Source organism: Mya arenaria, chromosome 11 (assembly GCF_026914265.1).
Source record: "Mya arenaria isolate MELC-2E11 chromosome 11, ASM2691426v1".
Lineage (NCBI taxonomy): Eukaryota > Metazoa > Mollusca > Bivalvia > Myida > Myidae > Mya > Mya arenaria.
In genome coordinates, this window is record NC_069132.1 from 20,747,778 (window position 1) to 20,774,316 (window position 26,539).

Consider the following 26,539-nt stretch of genomic DNA (forward strand, 5'->3'; position numbering starts at 1 on the left):
CTCCATGTTAAGTTTACTTTTATAAACATTACATAACATGATCTATACACGCGGGATATCATTAATAACGAAATAGTTATACATGTAACAAGAATAGATCTGACCTGCTGTTAAGCTATTAACATATTAAAATATCGATGCTCCTATCCTGAAGGTATCTATTTTCAACGTAAGTGAACATAAAATAAATCCACAGACGATCATTAAGTGAAACTTTATTAAAATTGATTTGATTTACTGCTTGCTTGTCTATTAAATCACCAGTATTCTATAGCATGCCCTTTTGGTCAATTATGAAGTATCACTTAATTGCAATACTCTGTTCGGTCCATTAATTCAGTTATGCTGGATCTGATGAGACGTCCTGTTGCTCATTTCTCAATTATGTGTAGTGTCTTTTGGCATTGTTGATCTCTCATTAAGAGTTTAAATTTTAAAATTAACATACCTTTTATAACGTTTTGAACCATACTGTGCACCTCCCGTCGAGTGGCTGTTAGGGTTTGGTTAATTGTGCATTAATGATTTATACTGTGTTTTCGCGTGTAGTTACCCAGTGAATGTTAACTGCTAAGGGTATAAGTATTTCCTGAATAGTTTAAGGGTTTATAACACAGTTATTTTCACAATGACATTAGAAAATACCAAGCAAATACACATACGACAGAAGAAGCAGCACATGGTTTTATTTTCAGACATTAAACATTCGTTATTTTGAATGTTTTGATAGAAACAATTGTTTTGGTTTTTATACTATTGTTTGCATTGTTCTTTGTAATTTGTATTCGGTTGTTTTATTTTCTTTCGTTAATTATCAGTTCCAGTTCTTATGACCTAAATACTACAATCCGAAATATATGCATTAAATGAAGTTTCATGGGCAAACCAATTCGTTTATTAGGCATTGGTTTCGTCGCACAAGGGCCCTGTGACCAAAAGAGCGGACATTACACTTTGTTAAAGAATAAAACACAACACATTTACATTTTTCATATGCAATATGTTCTGTAACTGACTTTTCAGCTGATACTCAACACCATATTGTTCTATTTATGTACTGATAAAACATTGTTTTTATTGAATTTTGAATTTTCACAACCTCGCTTTTAACCACCCAAAGATCAACCCGCCAAAATTTAATGTTAACTAGACTTCATATATTAAACTACGCCGATCATGTATTTTAAAGATTTTGACCAGTTGGTTCGAAGGTTTTCCTTGTATCTTACTTTGTTTTCATGTTATAGGCATCTCACTTACAAAGCTAACTTCGATATTTCAAGTAATTGTAGTATATTATATGTGATATGTGTGGGACTGTTCTGTAAATGCTTAAAATGCTGACACAAATCTGTGTTATTTATTGTCCAATATGATGCGTAAAAACCGCTTGATCAAGTTTCTTTATTTCGTCAAGTATTCATTTTGTAAATTTCTTCTCTTGACTAGTATTTGCCTGTTTTAGTCTATATGAAATCACTGTATCCTTGTTAATATGTATTTGTTTTGTTCTGATTGTTTTCCCTTCGAAGTGTGTTCATGTTTATTTACACTATTTATAAAAAAAACCCTATTATTCTTTACAAATAGTAAACAGCTACACATTTAGTCTACACAGCTTTGTTAACTGTGTAATGGAGAAAAAAGACCACGAACAAACTCCCTACTCACTAATTAAGCATAGGCGGTCGCCATCAAAATTAATATTGAAGTGGTAATGTCAAAGATTATGTTTTGTTCAAATTGTATGTACCTTATAACTATTTGTTACATTAAAAAATACAACATCAAATTAGTATAACTGCACAAGGAATTTGTCTGTGAAGGGTGGATTTTGCACTAGCCCTTTATAATGGTTTTGCAGATCGTATAACTATTTCAAGTCGACGTACCTCCGCCTTCCCCTATACGTGGCCATCGTGACCACATTGCTGCTGACACTGTTTGAGAAACCCGCAGTAAAAAGGCTCGAACTTCCCTACCAGGTTAGTCACACTAGAGCTTTTCGCATAAATATTGAACTTAGCCATCACATTTGTTATTGGGTGAGGAATAGGTGATTTGAACGAAGACGATTTTCTCTGTTATAAACACAGCCTGACGTATTTCCGAATCGCTACAATGATGTTTAATATATTAAATGAAACAAAACAATGAAGATGCATCAAACACTTATCATTCGTTTTATATTTTAGAAATTAAGCTTTGTTTGTATAGTAAATGAAGTACAGTACCTATTTTCATTCTGGCCTCACGAATTGTACAGCATGTTACATTGGCGGTTCTATAATATCAATATGTAATTCTAGTGCATCCTTGGCACCGTTTATTGCTTTTGCATTACTGGGAGGAACAATTATCATTTGATAATGGGTTTAGTTGTCAGTAATATGGCACAATTCATTACCAATTCCCCGTAGAATTCTTACTTGCTTTAGGCATAATTGCCCGAACGCATTACAGGTTGTTGTTGTTGGTGTTGTTGTGGAATTTAGCTGATGACTGTGACAAATGAGAATGGATATATCACTTATTGAGAGATTAATCATACATAATTGATCGTGGTTTGAATACCATGGCCATTCATGTTAAGTGTTTGACAAATGTTTTTTTGTGACTGAAAACCACGACTGAACACGTGATTCTAAGTATTTTAAGTGAAGCGTTACGATCCTTCTCGCTAAATGCCGCCATCGTTTTGACCCATTTTGAGGACTATGGAAGAAAGATTAACATCATCATCGCTTTCAGTGTGGCATTGACGCGACGCCTGGCTAATATTCACAACTGTTTAACCAATTGAGATAATGACTATATCTGTATCGGAAATCAACAAGTGCGAGTGTACAATAATAAATATAAAATACTATAAAACATTCACTGCACCTTTATTACTGAAATTATTAAGGGCCTTCCACAGTGAAAAGGTGGGTGGGGAAGGCCAAAATTTAAAAAAGTTCATGTTTTATTTAGGTTTGGAAACGACCTTTTGCGGTAGTAAAACATACACCCTTTGTGACATGTTTTGGGGTAGTAAAGAGTTGACCAAATTTTACGAAAGAAGATTTTATCAGATATTGATTCAAAAAGCATTCTCATTCTTTCGGAAATGGCCTTAGACATTTATTTATAACTTTGCTTTGGGGTCAAAATTCTCCAGACTACCTTATCAACAATATCCTGTGGATTTTTGATGATATATTTTCAAATAAGAAATATATAAAATAAAATAATGAAAGATAGTGGATTAAATTCATTTCCTGATTACAAAAATGTAAAAATCTGCAATCACCACAAAGCCTCTAGATATACAGTGTGTGTATACCACGTGATAAATTGCGTCATAAATAGTCGGTCGGAAGGCAATATTTTGCTTCGAATGAAGACTCTAAACAAAGATAACTTTCCTATTTATTCACCATTTTAAATAATACATAGCGCAGTCTACGCCGCTTACGGAGCCCCACCTTCGGTCTTTTATCAGAGTTTGATTGAGAGTTCAGTTTTTTAAAACACTTCGACAAACCTTTTCACAATACGGCCGTCTGACAGAGCACTTTCAAAACAATATTTTGGAAAATGGTTTGTCGAGCAGTCTGATGAAACTAATCACCTTTCAAACTCCTGTAATAAATCGAATGCGGGGCTCTTTAAGCGCCATAGACTGCCCTTTGTTTCATTTAAAATGGTGTTGTAAAAGAAAAGTTATCTTTGAATTATTTAAGCAAAATGTTGCCTTCTGATGTATCATATATGACGTAATTTATCACGTGGTATACACACACACTAACATATATCTCTCTGATCTTTATGTATTCGTTGTTCCCAAAGTTTTTATTTTCTCCAAATTTATATGATCTCTAAATTCTTCATACCCTGATTTTCTTGCGTAGTTTAAAAAAAAAAATAACAACTGAATGTATTATATACTGCTTGTACAAATTATTTTCAGTATTTCGTATAGATAAAGCTCTTAAAAATCGCATTATTTTTAATTTAAGTTGTGCACAGGTAACGTTTTGGGCATGAAGGGATGTAGTTATTCCGTTATGTCTTCGTGAGAAAAACACACGCCCGAACAGGATTAGAACTAAAAAGAGAAAGGCGGACAACTGAACGTTTGACAATGAGAAAGGGTTCCCTCCCTTAATAATTATTAAGTTTCCTCAAAATTTGATATCTGCTCTCAACTACGGGAAGGTGATGGAGGGAGGGCGTTTTCAAAGATTCAAGATTCAAGGTTCAAGACAATTATTAAAGTGACACTCTTATTCAAAATCAATACCAACACATGTACAACAAATATAAATTTTGACTGATAAACCTTTAACTACTTACTAAATAATAAAAACAGTAATTACTGATAACAATATTGTAACCGTGTATCTAATAGATGAAAGCGCAAAAATGTTAAATGATTGGTGAATGCCAAAAGATTTACTGTGGTATACTATAGTCTCATAAGGTAGAAATACCGTGTTTAATGCTCATTTCTTTCAAATTAAACTCAGTATCCCTCATAAGAACCAGTGTTTTCGACATTTATATATCATTTTTGGAATAATAAATCATAATTATGAATTGTGGTAAATCTCATTTGGGAGTAAGAGTGCATCGTTAAAGCTGCACTCTCACAGATCGAACGCTTTGACAACTTTTTTATTTTTTGTCTTGGAACGAGTCAAGTTTTACGAAAATCCATGGAAACCAGTTATATAAGACTGCTGCCAAAAGATCAGATCGCAGATTTTTATATTTAAGTTCAAAAATTAATGTTTTATGCATTTTTCTTAAACCGTTAGTATACGGAAATATGAAAATCTACGATCTGATTTTTTGTCAGCAATCTTATATCATTGGTTTGCAGATATTTACGCAAAAATTCACTCTTTCTTAGACATAAAATAAAAAGTTGTTAAAATGGTAAATCTGTGAGAGTGCAGCTTTAAGTAATTTGTCACGTACGTGCTCCTCATTGATACAATTTGGTGTACGGTATAAACATAGATACATCGATTTAATTTCAAGTACAAAAGGGAAGAAATATAGAAACAGCACGGGTGGAAGATAGAAGTATCTTCCATGGCCGAGAGTGTAAGATAGGTTCATTCCGACCCGAACGGAGGGTGGTTTACGGAAACGAGGTTTACCGAGTTTCCGCAAAACACCCTGCGCGAGGGTCGGGATGAACCTATCTTACACGAGCGGCTATGGTAGATGCTTTTTCTCCCACCTCAGTTAAACAAAACTAAGTAAATATGTATTTTTTGCTGGAACTTTTTTGTGCTTAGTGAAAATAATTGCGTATGGATATGCGATAATTCGTGGTTGTCATGGATATGCGCGCAGTGATTTCGATTATGTGAATAGTCAAACCGGTCTTCAAATAGTCCTAAGGAGAGTGAAGCATTATTTCTTAAAAGGTGAGTGAAAACTGATTTATGGTGACATTTGAAGCGAGAAATAATTATTTAGCGTTCTAAGTATTGCCACAAGACAAGGTTTCCATGTTGCTACAGACGACAGTCTTTAACAAGGGAATTTTATCTTCGCCCGTGGGCAAGATAAGAATTTCTAGCATGGTTAAATTATTGGATCTACTTATCTGAGGTGGGAGAAAATTGTACACTGTGTCATATATATGCATACATGTATGACTCTTTACATTTATATTTTATAATGTTTTGACAACGTATATGGCTTTTGAAATTCAGTTTTGCTCTTAATATACGGGGGTATTAAAATATGATATTAAGCAAACAACATTGTACCTCTGTATGGTAATTTTATCTTTCTTATGTATTAAATGATTTTGTTGACATCATTAAATCTCATTTCAGACAATTACATTGCTTTGAACAAAAAGCCTGTTCTTCAACATGCTGTCATTGTAATTCTTTAAGAGTCTTATTAAATATTAATTATTTAACTTAATCTTTGTGAAATGGCAGTAATGACTTCATCAGAATGTTGATTTTTTTGTGATGTATTAAAGGGTTCTGCCACAAATAAGCCGACACTAATAAATCGTATTCCAGATAATTGTATTACTTTGAACGTTATGATAGGCATTCACCATTGTGTGTCACTGGCAATAAACCTTCTGGTATTTCCTTAATGCAGGAATATGGAATTAATGTAGGCATTCAATGTTTTTCTCTTTGCTAATCGGATCATTAATCATTTTTGTAAACACGTTGTACAAAGGTGTCAGATAATTTGCTACCCACAACACAAATGACAACGCATTTTTAAAAATAAAACGCCCGTACGACTGCCAAGAATATCGATCGAGTATTTTACGATATCCATGCGATTCCCTCACGAGCCCCGGGCGATATCTTAAAATCGGCTAAAACTATCCTAGGAGGTGCAACTAAGACGCCATACGGCATCCTAGCTACGTTTTTAAAGTACTTTCAATTGATATAACAACACATAAATTTACAAAGTTTCTGTTTCAAAATAAGCAGCAATTATGCCACAAGTTACCTAACGCTGGTACAATCATAATACTATCTGTATATGATTTTGAAACGTTCATAAGTATTTCCTGACTGTGTCGTTGCAGGCCACGATGTCAGTTGAGAGTGTGTGCCTGCTTGTATTCATTTCGCGCATCGTGCACCACGCCCATTGGCGCTCATGGAGAGGCTTCAGGAAGGACTTGAAAATCATCGTCGCCATCGCCAGCATCATTGTAAGATATTTTTATTTCTTTGTACAAATTTCTTTAAGCTCCATTGTGACGAAAGCTGGCAGCTGATACACCCAAGCTCGATGTCGACTCTTCGGAAAAACCGAGTTCTTGTGTTGAATTTGAGCGGTCAAGAGAATGTAGGAATCGAACCCACGAAGCTGGGATAAGAGACAGCCATCTACAACACTAGATGAGCTCTTCCGCAATTCATATCCTCTATGTATTTGTACCTGCGCTCGGGTCAGGTCCATTCGGCGAATACAACTGTTGAATATATAATCATCTATAGGTTTATATACTGATTCTATCATCAACATATAATTATATACCTTCAGTATAAGTATCTAGCAGGTCACTTTGTTTCGGGGTTATGAAATAATATTTTTTCTGACTTTTTATGGCATTCCTTGGAAAGACGCCGGGATTTTTTTTATCTAAATCGTATTAGTTTTCTTTGTAGTATAAATATTCGTGTTAAAAATAGACTACGATTTTCAGGGCAATTCGTGTGCCGACACTCATTTGATGGCGGTACGGCGGGTGCTTGAGTCTGTCACAGCTCTATCTTCTGTCCGCATATGTTAAATATTGATCAAAATCTGATATGTTTCACCTTCTATGGTGGTATAAGGGCAGACTCTATGTTTTAGGTTACTAGCTCTCATGATTGCCATCTCTCGAAAAATGCCATGAAATCTCTTATGATATATATTGTATTTCGTGTTTCAATGCATGTAATGCCATGATTATATATTGGCATTTGCCTGATTTTGACAATAAAAGCAAGTAAGACCAAATATTAATCAAAGCACTGAAAGTGCTGATGGACGGTGACATTGTTCGGTCTGCTGCAAGTATAGAACTAAGTCCTTTCTCTTATAAACACAGAAAATCATCGGAACCTAATCTTGAATATAGAAGCATAATTTGAACACTCTTAGGTGAGGACAATTAGACAATGCTTCAAACCAAATATCTTGTATCAATGTTGTACTCAAAATTAAAAACGTAGGCCTTAGCTGAAGCAACTGTGCACAAGATGATCAATCTGCAAGAAAAACAATTGTCGAAAACTGACATAAACTTGGTATTAATGTGTACAATGCATTGAATCTTACTAACTGAAGTACCACATAGTTTACAATTTATTTTAGCTAAGCAGTGATTTTGTATTTTTCCATTAAAAATATTACTGGGTATGTCTACGAAGGTATATAGCTTAAAAATACCACCCGTTTGGAGTAAGCCTTTGTAGCACAGCGGATACAACACTGGACTGCTATTTTGTTACATTTTGGTCCTTTCTCTATAATTATGATTCAAAGCTTAACACATTCTATTAAATAATTGCCCTGAGTTCCGTTACAGGAAAAAAAAAATTAGTGCCAATCTGGTGTACAGTCCCTTTAAAGTAACCCGAGAACAGCAATGATGAATTGTTTTCCAAACATAGCAACATTTTATTGCAGAGGCCACAAAAATAAAAAAAGTAAGTGAAAATGTCACAATCATGGTTAGCCAAACACAACATTCATAATTATTCTTAAAGCAGTACATTTTATGAAAGAGGGTCAAAAGGTCACAGTAAAGAAGATCTGAGGACAACATTGATAATTGTTTTGCAAAACTTACTGAACTTTCGTTGCAGTACCTTAGAATAGAAAAGATGGTCAAACGGTAATTATCAAGGTTATCCAAGTACAAAATTGATATTTGTTTTAAAAGTTATACACATGGTCTAAAATTTTTTGCTGTTGCTTCAAAAATAGAATGTATGTCAAAAATCATATTCTATGTCATCAAAGCACAACATTGCTTTTTGTTTTGAAAACTGTACTAAAAAACGTTCATTGAAGTAGCTTAAAAATAGGAAAGTATGTCGAAAGGACAACGTTATCAAAGCACAATTTTTGATTTTTGAGTTCGAATCAATGGTCTTAATTTCATGACTGAAGCTTCAAATTTTAATGCGTGTCAAAAGGCCACAATCTAGGTCATCAAAAGACAAAATTAAATATTGTTTTCAAAACTGTCTTAAATGCTATAGATCTAAAAAATAATTAGGTCAAAAAGGTCCCAGTCAGGGTCATCCGAGAACGACATATATAAATATATGTTTGTTTTCAAAACAGTACTGATGTCAAGTTTTCATTGATGAAGCTTTAAAAACATATTCAACAACTTCAGGAAATGTGTAAATAACTTAGCCTTTGTCGATCTTACTAACATATTTCCTTGACGAGTTGTATAATACAGTCTATTATATGATGACGAGTTTTAGTATCTTTTTTATCAAAATATTCTTTAAGTAAAGACAACAAAAACAACTTACCTGTTTTACTTCTCTAGTAAACAAGAGCTGTCACAGAGACTGCGCGCTCGACTATTACGCCGCTGTTCAGTGTAAGGATTAAAAAGTTTTGGCGAAACATGGATCACTGTAAAATTAGATTAGATTTCAATGCAATACATTATGTATTTGTTGAGATATTAACATGAATGTGGTTACATGGAAAATTTTAAGTCCAATACTTGAAACTTAAACAGTATTTCTAAGTTGCATAATAAAGGGGCAAAAATGATAAAATATAAAAGATAGAGTTATCTTTCCTGATTATTTAAGAAGGTTGAATAGTTGGGAGCCTGTGTATAAAGTTTCAATGCAATACATGATGTATTTGAATTTATATGTCAAATAATAAAGCAAAACCTTAACCAGAATTTTTAAGTCGAATAATAAAGGGTCATTATTTGCATTAAATGCAAACTAGAGTTATCTTACTTGGTTAATTAGGAAGGTTGGATGGTTGAGTACTATTGTATAAAATCTTAATGCAATACATCAAGTAGTTGCTGAGATATCAACCTATGTGTGCTTACATGCAAAACCTTAACCAGAATTTCAAAGTCAAATAATAAAGGCCCATTTTTGCATTAAATTCAAATAAGTGTTATCTAACTTCATTAATTTAGTAGGTTAGATAGTTGGGAATACATATCTAAAGTTTCAATGCAATACATGATGTATTTGCTGAGATAATGACTTAAAGGTGCTTACATGCAAAACCTTAACCAAGGTGTGACGCCGACGCTTGGGTGAGTAGTATAGCTCTCCATATTCTTCGAATAGTCGAGCTAAAAACAGGATACATGTACCATTAAAGCGATGCTATTCTCTGGACTACAAGCATGCATTGCAAAAATTTGTATTAGGAAAAATTTCAAACCAAAGAATCATGCGATCATTCTCACACTGTTTGTAAGAAGAATACATATAAAGGTGATATCAAGTACAGCAGAAAGGAATAACAACAAAAAACTAAACTCTTTTTAATTGTGACATCATAATGGTCACCGGTAAGATGAAGTCATAGATTACTATGTGTTCATGACGTCATTTCCTATTTAAACCAATATATAGTACCCCATTCAGTACCCAACGTGATTGAAAGTTTTTATCAGGAGATAACATTTTCCTCTTAAGAATTGGTTGGAAATTTAATTTTACATTTTTTCATCACAATGAATACAAAATGACAAATTGTCATTTGAAAAAAACATTCTTGTCTATGAATTTGTTTAAAAACATGTGGAAGGATACTATAAGTTCCATGGTCAGTAGGTAACCCGCGATATGGGATATTCAATGTAAAGGAAACCATATTGCGGTGGAGTGAAGCTCGAACCTAAATTCTTGGATTCTTGCCCCCCATATTTCCAATACTATGTCACCTACTAACCCCGTATAACGTTGACAACCTGTTCTCCTGTTTAAATGTTTTATTTATTCATTGAAATATTCATCAAATCCGAATAAAGACGCCATTTTGTTGTAATTTTAATTTGGAAAATGGAAAAATGTGGTGTCACCGCGTGACCTGTCCATGACCAACAGCGGTGTTTCATAAATATTGGGAGTCGTGACATTTTTTTGACCAATAGAAATAGACCAATGTTATATTGATATCCCCATGTGTATTTAGGAGAGAAAAAATGTGTGATGGCTGTATTTAACTGGATATAAAGTATACAAGTAAATAAAAAACACGAAAAAAAATAAAATCTTTATGAATAAACATTATTCAGAATGGGTGGAGTGATTGATGATAATGAGCTCTTCTTAATCATTAAGCTAGTTACTTTAGGTCATTTAATTGACTTAGGAAACAACCTCATTGTCTAATTCATTGTAGACGTAAAATCTTATGCATGGATTGTGCATCAGGTGAGTGACAGTAGGCTGAGGTAAAACCCAACTTGAAGAATGAAATTGTTAATGATTAAGGATAGCACTTCATTTATACCTATCTGAAATTTCATTTGCTTAATTGTAGGTTTGTTCTATTTTTGTTGTTAAAGCTGCACTCACACAGATTGAAAGTATTGACAACTTCTTTATTTTTTGTTTCCGAACGAACCATTTTTTTGCGAAAATCCATGGAAACCAGTAATATAAGACTGCTGACAAAAAATCAGATCATAGATTCTTATACTTAAGTTCAAAAATTGATGTTTTATGCATTTTTTCTTTAACCGTTAGTATCAGTTTAAGCCATTAAGCATCAATTTTTGAACATAAATATGAAAATCTAAGATCTGATATTTTATCAGATATCTTATTATTGGTTTGCACATATATATTTACGCAATAATTTGCTCTTTCCAAAACAAAAAATAAAAGAAGCTGTTAAAATAGTCAATCTGTGGGAGTGCAGCTTTAAGGGCTCATTATTTCTTAGTCTAAACAAGTTGATGTTCAAATTAAGAGTCTTCTTATCCATAGATATCTATTAAAACAAGTTTTTAAAAAAGAGGGTGTTTTGAAAATATCAAAATTGAATTAAGGAAAAGAATTTCATATTTATCAGGTTTGAACTGACATTTCCAAATGCTTTACCCTTTGGAACAAGCCATGTGGTAACTAAGAAATATGTCAAGTCCATGATATACGCATTAGCACAAAATTAATCAAGCACAATTTTGATCACAATTCACACACTGTTCAAGCATGTCAAAACATGGCCATGTTAAAATTGCAAAATTTCCTTCTGATTGAAAAAAAAATCACAGACTGTCAGACTAAATTACTGACACTCCTTTTCTATAAAAGTTCATGCTGTCTTCAGAAATAAATTGAAATAACGAATAAGGGTATTGTAACATTCTGCCAAAGGGGGAAGTGCATTCATAGTATGTGGATGTCCTGGATTAAATATGCAAATTAACATACCAGGTCTCTGTTTGGAGGGAGAATATATGTAGATAAAAGGGTTATGCATGATTTTCTCTGAAGGGATCTGTTGGCCTTGAACATTTCAGTAATATGGCTTGTTTTTATTGATTATTTTGAGACATACATGTTTGATGCTTGATAGGCATACCAATGAGAATGATTTGCCCAAAATTGCAACAGAACAATTTCAGGGGCGTAGCCAGCGTTACACACTTACACACATGCGTAACATCAATTTGAAAAAATGAAAAAAAATGGTCAAACATGGCATCAAAGTCGAGGGTTATGTTTTGACATCAGAATAAAACCTTAAAGGGTAGATCAGCTATAGAAAGCATTGTTTCTCTGTGCTAGATATCTAACACAGCCTTAAAAATCACTTAAAAAAATCCGTGGGGAGCAGCCCCCCCCCCCCCCAACCTCCTACGGTTACAGGGATTCCCCATCCCATAGCCTCTCACATTTAGTACAGCCTGGCTACACCCTTGAATTTAATTAATTGCCAAAAAATGTCAAAATCCTGTCTACATTCTAGTATTATGATTTTTTTTCATTGAGTAAGACCCTTTTGAGCTATTTAAACACTGTTAATATCCGTAAAGCTATATGCATGTTACTGATGATGTATACAATATCGATATCCCCAGCATGCACAATTAAGTTATGCATTATCTTTTACCATTGTTAATTTTAACATACAAGAAGATACTGTATTTTACACTTACCTAAAAAATGTGTAGACAATGATAGAGAATAATAAGTGGCAGATTTCAAATCAAGGCTTTAAGGCTCACCAGGGGCTTAGCACCATCCAGATAATACAGACAGGCTAGCTCCATGTCCTAATGCCAGGATCATTTATAGTAACTTTATCTTGTTGAAAAGTTTAATACTTGACTAGTCCAAATAAACAGCAACTTCAGAGTCTTGGACAAGTTTTGTTTTTGCGAGTCTTCATGTCCACATCCAACTTTTTTCTCCTAGCTAAGAATGACATTTCAAGCACTAAGTTTATTTAGTTCAAATAATTGTACATTGAATGATTTTTTACCATTTTTGATATGGCACGTCACATAGTGAACACATCTATAATTTTCGACTTGATGTATATTGAGCTTCAAGATGACGCGCATCAGCTAGATAGGTCCAAAATGGCGATGCTATGTTGACAGAAGCTGATCGGAATTTAAGTGTTTAATGAAACACTTGTGTAATTATACACACTTGTGTGATTAAACAATGATATTGGCTCAAGATAAATTATGTGAAACTTTCGTGTTCCTATTTTGCAATGCAATGTTTAATATTGAAGTGTTGTTACAGTTGAAGAAAATATTTTACTATAGTAGGAATCAGATCAACATGGCATAAAGGGAACCAAATTATGCACTGGTCAGTCAATTGTAACCACGCCCACCCCACCACCCCCAGATCTTGGGAATAGCGGGGACTTGGACTTTCAGTACAGCCAACACCGGCTAGATTCCATGCCATGCGGAGACGAACAGTTGGTAAAATCCCCACCAAAGTCCCTGCACCCCGGGGACTCTAGGCAAGGCCAATTACCCGCTGTATTTAAAACAGACCAAACCACCGCATTCACCCGGCAATGTGTAGTTGGACTAGGCAATGTGGGGCCACCTGACAAGCATAAACACGACCCATTTCACCCGCTATTCCCCGTATATCCCCGGACCTGGGTTGGCCGTGGTTACAATTGACTGGTGCATTAATATCACAATTTTAAAGAAAATCTGAAGTACCTACTGTACTGTAATGTATGTTTTATGCAGAAAGATGACAACTGTGACGCAGATGCAAGTTATTTCGAGTTATTTATATTATCATTATTTTTCACATCAATATTTGCAACAATTATTGGCACGAAGCAAAACGACGTCATTGTTTTTTTGGATTTTCACTAAGTTTGTATTTCCGTGTTTTACTGCAACTTACTTTTAGTCGTGGGTGACCTTTCACCAGATGTATATCAGTCATTAATTGTATTGCGTTAAATTCAGCCAATTTGACCACAAGGTGATGATGTTATTCAATTAATTATTTTTAATTCTCCTTTTTAGCACTAACAATCCATTGTAAAACTCGAGTGTGATGCCTTATATCCGATTTTACATCGGAAATTCCACGGACATGTGTTGATTCATCCGCCATCTTGGATAAACCGGGTCATTTTGGGTCATGCCATTAACACATCATATTTTGATGATTCTACTTAAAGAGTCTACAGTATGATATATATTTTAAAATATTTCGATAGTTCAAAGTATTGAATTAATTATGTTTAGCAACAATGTACTTCAGTATTCAGTTCGAAACATTTACGGATTTATTTTTATCGATACAGTAAAATGGCCGAGGAGTTCCAAATGCATTTTTGTAGTAATGTAGTGGAACTATTTCCATGTAGTAGTCAATATTGGCGAAATGATTTATCAATATAAAAATTTGATTTCAGTACCAATTGTCAATAAATTATACATGACCCACTTCTCTCACTATTCGCCCAGACATTTTAGAAAAAAACTATGTAACAGCCACTTTAAATCAGCTGTGTATTCAAAACAATGATGAGAACTATTTACTGAGCGCACTGGCGTTCTTTGGCTTGTAGTTTGCTCGGCTGATGTGCCTACTTAGGACGGGCCCTGAGGGGCACCGTCCAAAAAATCATATTTGGTTTTAGGAATATATGGATTGATGTAATATCCAAGGTGTTCGACTATGAGTAGTACTAGCATTGTTACTGAGAAAGTTTCCATAACAAAGATGAGTTTAGTTTTTATCTACAAAACTTAAAAATTAAATGTAGAATTGTATTTTACCGACCTTGCAGTCCATGACCTTGTGTCGGCTCGTAGCAAGCAATGGTAATGATTAAAGCACTTACAATAATGTGTTTCGTAAGCTAAATCAAAACCCTTCATCAAAGACATAGTCCAATAAAAAAATTTCTATTACATTTGATACATCATAAGCGAAGATTTAGTCATATTATCAGAAAGGACAGGATGTATACATATCACTGCTGCTGTGATTGTCTAATTCAACTGGTACAATACTTCGTAAGATGTATCTATTTTCTTCAAATGACTCATTTTCGATGACGACGTAATTTTAATATAACATCCAAGCAAGACTATTCACAGAGAAAATAGATGAAAAAGGAAGCACTTTTAGATTAAGCGATGCTTTGACGTAAAGTTTTGTCAATATGAAGCTTCATACATTAATTAATAAAACAAATTGACCTTGTATTTCTTGATTATTTCCATGCCAATAATTTGAATAGTAAAGCTGTACATTTTTTCTATATAAAGAAAAAACAAACAAACAATAATCCCATGTGCTGTTTGAGTTATTTTAGAGTTATCTAGTTTCACCATAAAATACCATCGTTATTAACACTTTGTCTTATTGAAAAATATCAATGTTCTATATAAATACTGAAGCTCCTTTCTGAAAGCTGTATTATAAAACGAGATAACCTTATTCGTTGTATTGCAAATAAGAGAAAAAGATACGATGACAATGTAAAATAACTTCTTGTTTTTGTTTTATAGGTTTTGTTCAATACCGCATTTACATCATGCGCAGGTTATGTGTTGGTTAACACACTGGTTGGAAAGCTGTCCTTCTGAGCAACCAATCAAAGTAACATGACCTCTGACCAATCCTATATTATTTAATCGCACGTTATTACATTAATGTACTGCAAGCTACGGTTGTAGACATGAAAGCCGACATTCTGCCCATGGAGCTGTTTTCGTAACTAGATATTTGACAAGTCTTATATTCTGTTACCACATGTTATCACTTTTACTGTATATAGTTTATACACACCAGGTACATTAGACAACGGTTATTTAGATAGAATCATATTTCATGTTTGGAAAGTTGTCCTCGAAATCAGCTATTTTCTGGACCATGGCTCTTCTCCCATTTCATAGTATTATGTTTACTATGTTATCACTTTAAAATACTTCACACTGTTTCACATTAAGCAACACTTTTTATAAAAAGATCTCTTTTTTTTTCGTGGAGTTGTCCTCATAACCAGAGCAATTCTCTGGACTATCACCTGTTATTATATGTTTCCTATTTTATCATTTAATATATATTTGATGCACTTCAGGCGACTGCTCTGGATATGATAGCTTACATTCTGGTAGTGGAGCTGTCCACGTGGTCTGCAGTTCGTTGGACCCGCGTTCTTCGACCTCTCCTTATCATGAACTTCTCCGATGGCACACACGTATGTTTTTTAATTAATTAAGAAACTCAACATAATAGCCTGTTTTTCAAAAAAAAAAGATAATTGATCCGTAGGCATTTTTATTATCGCAAAGTTATTTTATTATATTGTAGTGTCATAATTATTTTGCAACTCACATTTATTGACCAGTTTTTGCTGTTTTAAAGCTTTAATGAGTGCATAATGAAGGTCATAGGTCAATGAGCGCATTATTTATACTTTCCATCAAACTGTTTACATTCACATGGCACTTGATCGCAATAATCTATTTATTTATATATATATATTTTTCTTAATATACAAAATGCTATGAAGAAACGATTCACAATTTTACAGTTTCAATATAATTTATGCCATAGTAGTTGTTTATTATTTACGTATTATGCTTTGTTCAGTTAAAAAGGGCATGGAGCAACATCCGGATAACATTGAAACAGATCGCGCACGTCATTGGCCTTTTCTACTTCCTGATTATCGTATTTGCCCTGGTGGCCATGAAAATGTTCCAAGCTAGGCAAGTATTTGTTCTGCTTGTCCCTTTAGTGTTCATTATTTTATTGCCATATCGTTCTGTCATTCGAATATCCATGCAACGAAATCTTAAGGGACAGGACCAGAAGCCAATTATTGTACTATTCGTTACCTTAGTGCAAGAACTCAATATCTGCTTATATATCTATATGCAGTTATTGAGTTATTGCACTAAGGTGACGTATTGTTTGTTGCAAGACACAGGGATCAAAGCTGCACAACACCTCAACCATGACACACAGCATCCTTGTGTTCGCCTGTTGTGTCTTTGAAGATACATGTCGACATTTTGACGTAGCCTTTATTACGGCATAGTAGATATAGTTAGCGGTATAGCACATTATATAAATATTGGCTGCCTTGAAGATGACATTAAGTGAACTTGAGATACTGTCGACCAAGGCAAAGCAGATCAGAAGGTCAATATTTATTTCATAACACCGAACAAAAACACGCCTTTGTACAATCCTCCGTTAATTAACTCATTCTTTTGATGTTCCTAATGACAATATATCATATTCACTGATAGCTACAAATAGTAAATAAATAGTATCTGTAAAAACCGTATTCAAGTGTATTGTCAATACAATGTGTAGACGTCAGAATGTACCAGTACGACAGAGAGTGATAGTGCGATGTAATAGGCGAAAATATTGCCTTGGTGTTTTTCTATAAAAAATATGTTCTACAGATATTCTTCATTTCGTCTATTTTGTATGTGACATACGTGAGGAGTATATACTTTGTACTTCCTTTAATTTCCTAACGAATATATATTGTTTATATATAAATTGCAATATAAATATCGGTATAGAAAATCCAAATACTATTTTAATTTGGACCGATGCAAGAAATGAATAATATGCAAAACAACACCTCTTAGTTTATTTTTGAAGACGTTTAAGAGTAAGACAAATAGAAATTGAGAGACTATATGTCTATTTTTCATGAAGATTACCCATGCAACTTACTTATGTTTATGCTGCAACTGTGTATACATTGTAATGGAGTTATTTTAATAAATATTGTTTTAACGAAATTTCGAATATAGAGGTTAAGCCGATGACAAAAGTAAGCCATATTTTCAGGATATCGATATTTACCAGGAAATTATAAATGATGTTAAGAAATAAGGCAGCAGTAAAGCCTGTTCTCTTGATAATATACTTAGTATTTGAAAGCATCAATATATATAATAATTAATCCCCTAGGATTAATTTACAATCGTATTGTAAATGGTCTATATACACAACTATTTCCAGATCATTGGCATAGGGGTCAATAATTCATATCTATGAAATGGAGATAAATGCAATCCTTTTAATTATCGCGGTTGCAAGCTCTCAAGTTGTTTAGCTAAAAAATGTACCGTTTTCCTAATGTCAGACTTAAAAGGTGGTCTGTAGTGCACAATATTTTGACTGATGCTCAATTTGGTTTAAAAAGCAATTACAGTACGATTAATCCTGATATTATACTTATCTCTCTCATACAAAGGCAATTAGGAAAGAAGAACAAAATGTATTTCTGATTTGTTGAATACCGCAAAGCAAATGATGGCATTGATAGGGGCCCTTTTGCTATAAGTATAAACTATACTCGGTGTTAATGGACAGTTTTTGTCAATGTTGAATTCGATGTACAGTGAGGTGAAAATGTGTATAAAACAGTCTGATTTCTATGACAGTAGCATTGGCTAGTTTCAAAGGGAAATAACCTCTCCGAGTTTCTTCTTTCTTTTCCTCAATGCTGTTGAACTTAATTTACAGCAAGGTCAAATGCAGGTCTGCTAGGCTGGTCCCTGTTAATTGATGACATATCAGTAAACTCATTGCTGTTTGTAGAAGACGCAGCTATTTTGCAATTAACTAGGGAGTGAAAGCAAGAATCATAAAGCACTTATTGTAGAAAATAGAGTTTGATGGTCAATAAAGAGTCAGATAATGGTGTTTATTAAGGGTGGACGTAATGATTAAGCTATTGATGTTGTCAATTTCGTTTAACTATTTCGCTGTTGTATCTTCCAGTCGTGGATATTTTATGTAGGGTGTTAGCACACTGGCGGACAAAGCCATGTACTCTATGAATTTATTTAAGGCCTTGCTAAAGTGATTTCTTCGTTTTGTCTATCTTAAAATATAATTCAGAAGTATGGGGTTAGATTCAGGCAGAGGTTATAGAAAGTGCTCATAGCAAATATTACAAGTGGGTACTAAACGTTAAACGCTCTACATATTCCTTGTCGCTTAGTGGATAGCTAATCAGATTTCCAATATACATTGAGTGTTACATTCGTACTATTAAGTATTTACTTAAGTAATACCATGAGAAACGACACAATTGTATTCTCTGGCAATTAATTATTGTATTCTCGAGGAGCAATACAAGGATCTAAATGATAACCTACAAAGTAAAAACTTCCCGAGTCTGTATTTGTGCATGTGTTTCAGCGATGAATGACGAGATATGTATACTACAGGTTGGTGCGCTACAATGGAGACACAGTCATACTTGTATTTGTATAAGGATTGTCAAAAATGTACATTGTTTTACTAGAAACTATCAAATACAACATGTAAAGAAATATTTAAGCTAAACTCAGATCTCCCTCCCATAATTTAGATATTGAACTTGGTAGACATAATAATATCACCAGATAAGATTTTATGTTAAAAATCGAAGTTTGATAAAATTTAGATCATAACATTATTCTAATAATAACCCTCTTTTAATAAGATGAACTAATTTTACTTTATTTATTTTTATATTTGATTTCATTATCATTTTTCCAAAATGCAATATTTGATTTAGTTTTGTGTTTATAACAATGAGCTATACATGCTAAAGTAAAATACATATTCTGTTCTGTTCTGTCCATAAATTACTTCTACCTAAGCTAAATTATAACACTATTACATGATGGCTTGCTCGTGTTTAGAATGTACGGTTAGTTCGTGACTTTGTCCTAGATGTTTGGTGAATTTTGTTCTTTGGTAAACGATATATACTTTAACGGAATATCACCCAAAGTATTAACACGATTTTCTTGATTCTATTTTTTTCATTTATTTGTTTTAAGTTCCAAATAGTGTTTTCTCTGAAATTCTGATATAAAAAACGGCGAAGAAGGTTTGTCATCATTCACAAATGATAATCGGTTGTGTGAAGTAAGTAATAACAATTATTTGTTTATATTTCAGAGAGGATTTGATTTTTCCCGATGGAACGCCTTATTTTAAGAACTACGTGGAGAGCTTCTGGCAACTCTATATCTTGGTAACCACGGCAAATAACCCCGATGTAATGTTAGTATTTTAATACTTCTAATTAATTCTTGTCTGTCAAAAGACCACATTTCCTTGGCTTTCGAGAAACATCATACAGCCCAGCTGCTGTTCATACATCCAACATCCACCAATTAAACAACAGACTTTCGTCATAATATAAATTACCACCCTAATCGCAAAAAGATTTATTATTGATTCACAAATATAAAATAACGTTACGTGACTAAATTATTAAGCAAATACTTTAATTCACCTTTCTGTTCACAAAACAAACATAAACGGTACTGTTTTGTAATATTAGGTCATTATTTATTGACACAAACTTTTCAATACGCCTTTCGCAACTAAAAGCTTACTCGTCTTTCACAAGATTGATAGCTCTGTAAAAGCTGAGCATCCGTAGTGTTTATGGATACATTACATTTTAGTACTGAGCATGCATCCATTTCCAATGAAAATGAAATCTAAATGTATACAATACCAGCATTCGTGCAGTAATATTTTGTTTATTTGAAAAGTCCTGTGATGTATTTTTTGTAACTGTTGCTATTACTTGCAGGGGTAAGTTTACATTATCCGATCTTTAAAGGCGGAAACAAATATCACTCCACCCGAACTCCTATAACTTACAACCAATTTAACATGATTTGTTTGAATCTGTTTCAGGATGCCCGCTTACGACAGCAACAAGTGGTATTGCCTGTTCTTCACCATCTACATCATCTTGTGCTTGTATTTGATGCTGAACATTTTGCTGGCCGTCACCTACAACAGTTACAGGGAGTGCATGAAAGTAGGTTAATAGTTCAAACTGAATAGTTAAATATTAATGAAATGTTAAATGCAAGTTAATAATTTGATTTCGAAGGACACGGTCTGATTTCTACAAGAAGACATGTTTGTGTTTCGTAAACTGTTTCTCACCAAAACCTTTTCTAGGAAACATATACTAGAACCAGGCAAAAACGCTTACATATCCGTTTAAATTACATATGTAAAACACAGTTCATTTAAATAAATACGCACGACACATAATACTTCGAGAACAACTGTCTTATTACAAATTACGTGACTTTAAACGGATAATGTTTTTAATTCAACTCGATTTCACTAGCAATTAATTTAGAAAGTATTGTGTAATTCTATTCCCTTTTGTAGAAATATGATCTTAAACTATATCAAGGTAACACTTTCTTGAAGGCATATACAATTTAAAGAAAAAAAATGAGTAGTTCAATTTAAATTGGATTCTTCGCTGAGCATATTAAATTAATGTACTGTAAAATGAATTGTCATTCATGAAGAACCAGATCAAGAGAGCAGCATATCGGAAGAAGAGTATTCTACACCAGGCGTTTGAAATGATTAAGATAAATGTAGACGGGAAAGAAATGGTAACCTACAAAACATGGGTACGGTTGATTCGTTTAGCGCACCCCGGCAAGACCAAACACCAAATCGACCTGTTGATGATGGTTCTGGACACAGACAAGACAGGCTTTATAAGTAAACATATTAAGTATTCTATAGTATAAGATCTTGACATGTTTGATCCGACAAATTATACTACCTCTGGTGTAGCTCCATGTAGGAAATGTAGTTCACCGACTTGCTGGTATTCAGAAATTATGCATTTTAAGTCTTAGATATGCCGGAAAATGTTTCTATGTACAGATAAGAATTAAAAGAAAATCCGTTGAGAATGACACTTGGTGAAATATAACTTTTTATTTTATAATGAATCAAGTGTCGTATAACCATACATGTTTAATATATTTGTTCATCGCCGTCCATTTAATCCCCGTATACCATGCGGTTTCAGGTCGATGCCAGTTTCTCAACATAGCGAACTTGTTGAATGTACCGATATCGGTTGTGTCGGAAAGAAAGACGTTTATGGAAATCTATGTTCCGCGTTTGTACTCCTGTAAAATCAGCAAACTCATAAGGGCGTTCGTGGACACAATGTAGGGTTATATACTATAAATAATTATTATACACAATACCTAAAGTATTTACAGTTTAAAATTAAACACGTCTATTCGGCAATGTCTGGCATTCAATTTTGCAAATCGCTATTATGCGGTAGTAATTTGACGTGTTCTTTATTTTTCCAATGTTATTTTATCGCCACATTAGTTCCCAACAATGGAATAAGTTTCTTCAACGAAAACAAATGCTTGATTAAAGAACACCTTAAGAAGGACTAGATGTCGTACAATTATCTTATATTGTTTACAATAATAATGTGAACTTACTTTTTCATGACCATACATGTTATGGCCAAGGCATGCTTATACCATGTTTTAGTATCCCTAAACTAAATTAGTCAGAAATTTTAACGGAAAATGCGTTTCGAACTTGAGATTAATGAGTGCGATATAACTTTCTGAAATGTAACTTACTTGTGTCCCTTATTATTTTACAGCTATTTCAGCTTGTCCTACGACCTGGTCGTTGTTGCAAACGTTGCCCTAATTTGCCTTAACATTGACGATCTTGACTGGGCATTTGTGGCGCTTTATCTTATTGAAATTCTTCTCAAATGGTACACATACGGAACAAAGAGATATTTTCATCACATTCAAAACTGGTAAGGGTTGGCATGGTTACTCAAAGATTAATAGGCTTTTCGTAATTCCACAGACAATTTCCACTTATCATTTCTTATGAAGAACTTCTGTCTTCATAAATATAATGTGTTTTCATGCCGGTGATGCTATCAATAACCTGAAAGAAATATAAATCAGATAACGTTTGTTAATAAAAGAAGTCTGTTATATCACAGCTTCATATATCATGATTATTTTTGCTTGAATACAAAAGACACATTTTTTATTTATTTCAGGACCGACGTTTTGATAACTCTGATGTCCTTGACAGTGCTGATTGTCGTTGATTTTAATTTAACTGGTAAGAAATTGTCATGTTTGAGTTACAAGTTTTCCTTATGTGTAGAGATAACAACACCTTAGCTTTGTAAATTGACATACATTGTTGAAACCACTAACGTGCATAGGTACAGGCGCAGTGTTTACATACGCTTCCAGCCATTGAAATATTTTTTTAAGGTATCACCTTGTACGTCTTTGAAAGCCTTTGTTTTGTTTATTTACAGGAGCATTGAATCCAGAAGCACTCAGTGTGTTGAACGTGTTTCGTATTTTCCGTATCCTGCGCTGTTTGGTGGAATTTGAAAGGTCTGTTTTTCTCCGAACGTTATATTCTCAATAATACAATAAAAATACTGGGACAAGCCAAGTAGTCGAAAGTTCAAATATTAACCCTGTTTAGGGACACAAGACAAGAACCAAGTTTAAACTTGATTAAAATACAATACAATAATAATAGCAAATAGTTTATTGATTTCAGTTTAAAAGTAAATACTACCATTATACCATACACTAGACCTTCGTTTGCGAAAGAGGAATGCATCAACAATAACCGGAGTGTCGTTGTTACTCAATTATAGCATATCTTAAAATAAACAGTAAAGGGACTTATTAACCTTTTCAGATTTAGAATAATCTTTGACGCAGTCTTCAACGTATCGTTTTCTATCCTGACTTACTGCGTAATTTTATTCGTGAGTACTCGATTTTTGTGGACTATTTTCTGTATATAAGAACTATTATTTTAGCTTGCAACACGCGCAAAACTTCTTTCAATCGTGCAATGGAAACTACAGGGGAAAGGCAAACAGACAAATGCCTACTGGGATATTTTCAAAGACACAATGATCCAAGTTCAACACACAAACTACCGGAAGCAAACTAATTATAAGTTCCTTCCAGGCCCACACTGTTATTATTAAAAAAATCAACCCAAAATTTTGCTGTTATTTTGTGACCTTATAAATCGTGAAATGAAATCAAAATGGAGTGTCTTTCAAGTGACTTTTACACACTTCCTTTTATGTCAAACCAGTTTTACCATATTAAATATTATCAGTTTTACCTCCTCCTCTAAAGTATGTCAAATACACAGCATTTATATTTTTCATTTCAGATAGTGTTTTATTGTTTTGCTGTTATTGGAATGGAAGTGTTCAGTTTAAAGGTGCACTATCTTGGTTATAACAACTCGGCCCCGACAGAAGAACAACTCAATTGCAACAATCCTGCTCTTAATGGAAGTGTCTATAGTGCTAACCGTTACTGCTCTCTCAATTTTAATGATGTCATCAGTTCACTTGTTTTGTTGGCCGCGCTGCTCATTGGAAACAATTGGCATGGTAATATTTTTATTTTGACGTTTTATATTGACACTGAAATTATGTATTAATTTGCTTTAGTGACCTTTTTTGTCTGTTTATCCCGAATCAGCGGAACTATTTTTCATTTAACCTTGGTTTGTGTTTTCTTTCTGGTGCGCAGTGATATGTGATGGGTTCGTACAAGTGACGAGTATTGCTGCTCGTATCTACTTCATGAGTTTCCATCTGTGTGTGGCTGTCGTCGTAATGAAGTAATATGCCTTTCCAGAAGAATTCTTTTCAATACGAACACCTTTGAATTCTAGTGTTAAGCGTAGAATATTGATCTACGCGCTTAGAATATTTTCTCGAAAGAGTTTAATGCCAACGTAAGGTTCTTTATTGGCATTGTTTGTTTTGTACCAAACATTATTGCTAGAATTGTACATCTAGCTTGTAGAAGGCGTTCGATTGGCTTGCCAAGTATGTTTATTTCAATGTTGTTCTATTATATTTCAGCATTGTTACTGCCTTCATTCTTGACATGTTTATGTACGAATATACATTTTCAAAGAAAGGACACATTGACACGAAAGTGGAACAGACAATTAAAAATCTTCAACTTGGAATCGACGATGAGACGTGAGTCTCATTTCTTTTTAATTTCCTCATTTTGAGTGATTTATTTAGCAATCCTTTACTTATTTTTATTAATTCTATTAAGCATAAGGTTAAAAACAAATTAGAAGTTGCTAAATAGAAGAAATAGTTCTTTGTACGTTTCAGTTTTGTTAAAATAAGATAGGTACTTAGTACAACAAAAGCACCTCATTATTATCAGTACCTGTTGTTTCGATGTCGGAAAGCAAAACGTTTAAGCTGACAATATACATTTCAATATTCAGTACTATAATATTTATATTTAAGTGGAATGGACATAACCAAAGACAATCAGCCAACGAGTGAACGCCGGGACAGCCATAGTATGTTTCATACAAAGAGTATGTTCCGAAAACTAACAATGCGAAATCAACTGCCCACAACGAGACCGAATCTGACACGCTACGATGGAATACGATTTCATATAAAGAAGCGAGGTATGTTAATGTCAACGTTATTATTAGGCTCATTACATTTTTAAGATATTGTTTAAAGTAATTTTGAGGATATTTCGTCCGTAAATCTCTTCTGTAATATATAAAGAATGTTAAAGGTATTTTGTCTCAATTCTAGAGTACTCTATTTGTACTTACTCTGATATTGACATAGAAAATTAAACTTTCAGGAGAAATGCGCTATTTTGTCTCAATTCTAGAGTATTCATTTTGTACTTACCCTGATATTGACATAGAAAATTAATCTTTAAGGGGAAAGGCGCTATTTTGTGTATTTGGCTGTTGTAGTTTTGGCTTTTGACGGCTGCGCAACAGGTCAAAATCAACACAGGAAATAACTCCCCCTTTTAGTGCAATAGTTTCTGGTAAATAATTCTGTACAAACCGGATTTATTTTGGACTCCTGTTCATGTTGGAAACGTCATTAGTAAAATACAAAAAAATGTAGATTGTTATTTGTGTTCTTTTCCAGGGTGGACGAAGACAGAACAGCTGCTTCAACAGTTGTTCGAGCTGGAAGAAGAACATGAACACGAGCATGACCACGATGACGACTACAAGCTTAGGTCTCTTAGCATTTCAGAACCGTTCCTGACGTAATTGTACAGACGAAGTACTTTAATTTGATGACAATGAGCCTGAAAGGTCCCTCTATAACGGGGCTGATACAGAGAATGGGCTAACATGTGTATTTATGTAACATAAATTCGTGTTTTCTGGGGCCAAAGAACAGCTTAAACGTGATTTATATGGGTATTGCGGCTACGTGTTTAACTATGAGATACAAACTTGTGTGGTATTATTGGAAAAACTGTCATGTTGTGTTTTTCATCGGCTTGGATAATGTACATCAATGCCGGTTTAAATAGGTGATGTCCTTTGATATGAATTCTGGTTAGGGACTTTTCGCCCTGAAATTAAGGATTTTCTAAAATTACTACTACTATTTTGTATTAATTAGTTTGGAATGAAAGTTCACATGCATAAAGAAAGGTCCCTGATCTGAAAAACAGTTCGCAAAAAAATTGTTCCTTATCGACAATATTATGCCATTCATTTCTATTTTCAATAAAATTTAAACATAACGCCTTGTTTAAACCAGTATTTTGGGGTGAACATTTTGAGTATCTCTGGAAAATATATGGCGCCACTTGAAGAAATTTCAACATTGCTGATATATTGCTCATTTTCAGGGAAAATATAGT

The 26,539-nt window shown here is 33.7% G+C and overlaps 1 protein-coding gene across 1 annotated transcript in view; it reads left to right on the forward strand.

Moving 5' to 3' along the window:
* The window catches only part of LOC128209692 (two pore channel protein 2-like), a 48,250-nt gene extending 21,897 nt beyond the window's left edge, over positions 1–26,353 (forward strand). Inside the window, exons 3-19 of the mRNA XM_052913854.1 lie at positions 1,865–1,985; positions 6,572–6,700; positions 16,087–16,206; positions 16,602–16,724; positions 19,942–20,042; positions 20,691–20,817; positions 21,329–21,530; positions 21,847–21,991; positions 22,453–22,617; positions 22,873–22,937; positions 23,143–23,224; positions 23,541–23,610; positions 24,033–24,258; positions 24,401–24,491; positions 24,739–24,861; positions 25,147–25,316; positions 25,807–26,353. Of these exons, the coding sequence (XP_052769814.1) occupies positions 1,865–1,985; positions 6,572–6,700; positions 16,087–16,206; positions 16,602–16,724; positions 19,942–20,042; positions 20,691–20,817; positions 21,329–21,530; positions 21,847–21,991; positions 22,453–22,617; positions 22,873–22,937; positions 23,143–23,224; positions 23,541–23,610; positions 24,033–24,258; positions 24,401–24,491; positions 24,739–24,861; positions 25,147–25,316; positions 25,807–25,934 (2,188 nt within the window). The 3' untranslated portion in view covers positions 25,935–26,353. The remainder of the gene's footprint in view (positions 1–1,864; positions 1,986–6,571; positions 6,701–16,086; positions 16,207–16,601; positions 16,725–19,941; positions 20,043–20,690; positions 20,818–21,328; positions 21,531–21,846; positions 21,992–22,452; positions 22,618–22,872; positions 22,938–23,142; positions 23,225–23,540; positions 23,611–24,032; positions 24,259–24,400; positions 24,492–24,738; positions 24,862–25,146; positions 25,317–25,806) is intronic.
* The last annotated feature ends 186 nt before the right edge of the window (positions 26,354–26,539 follow it).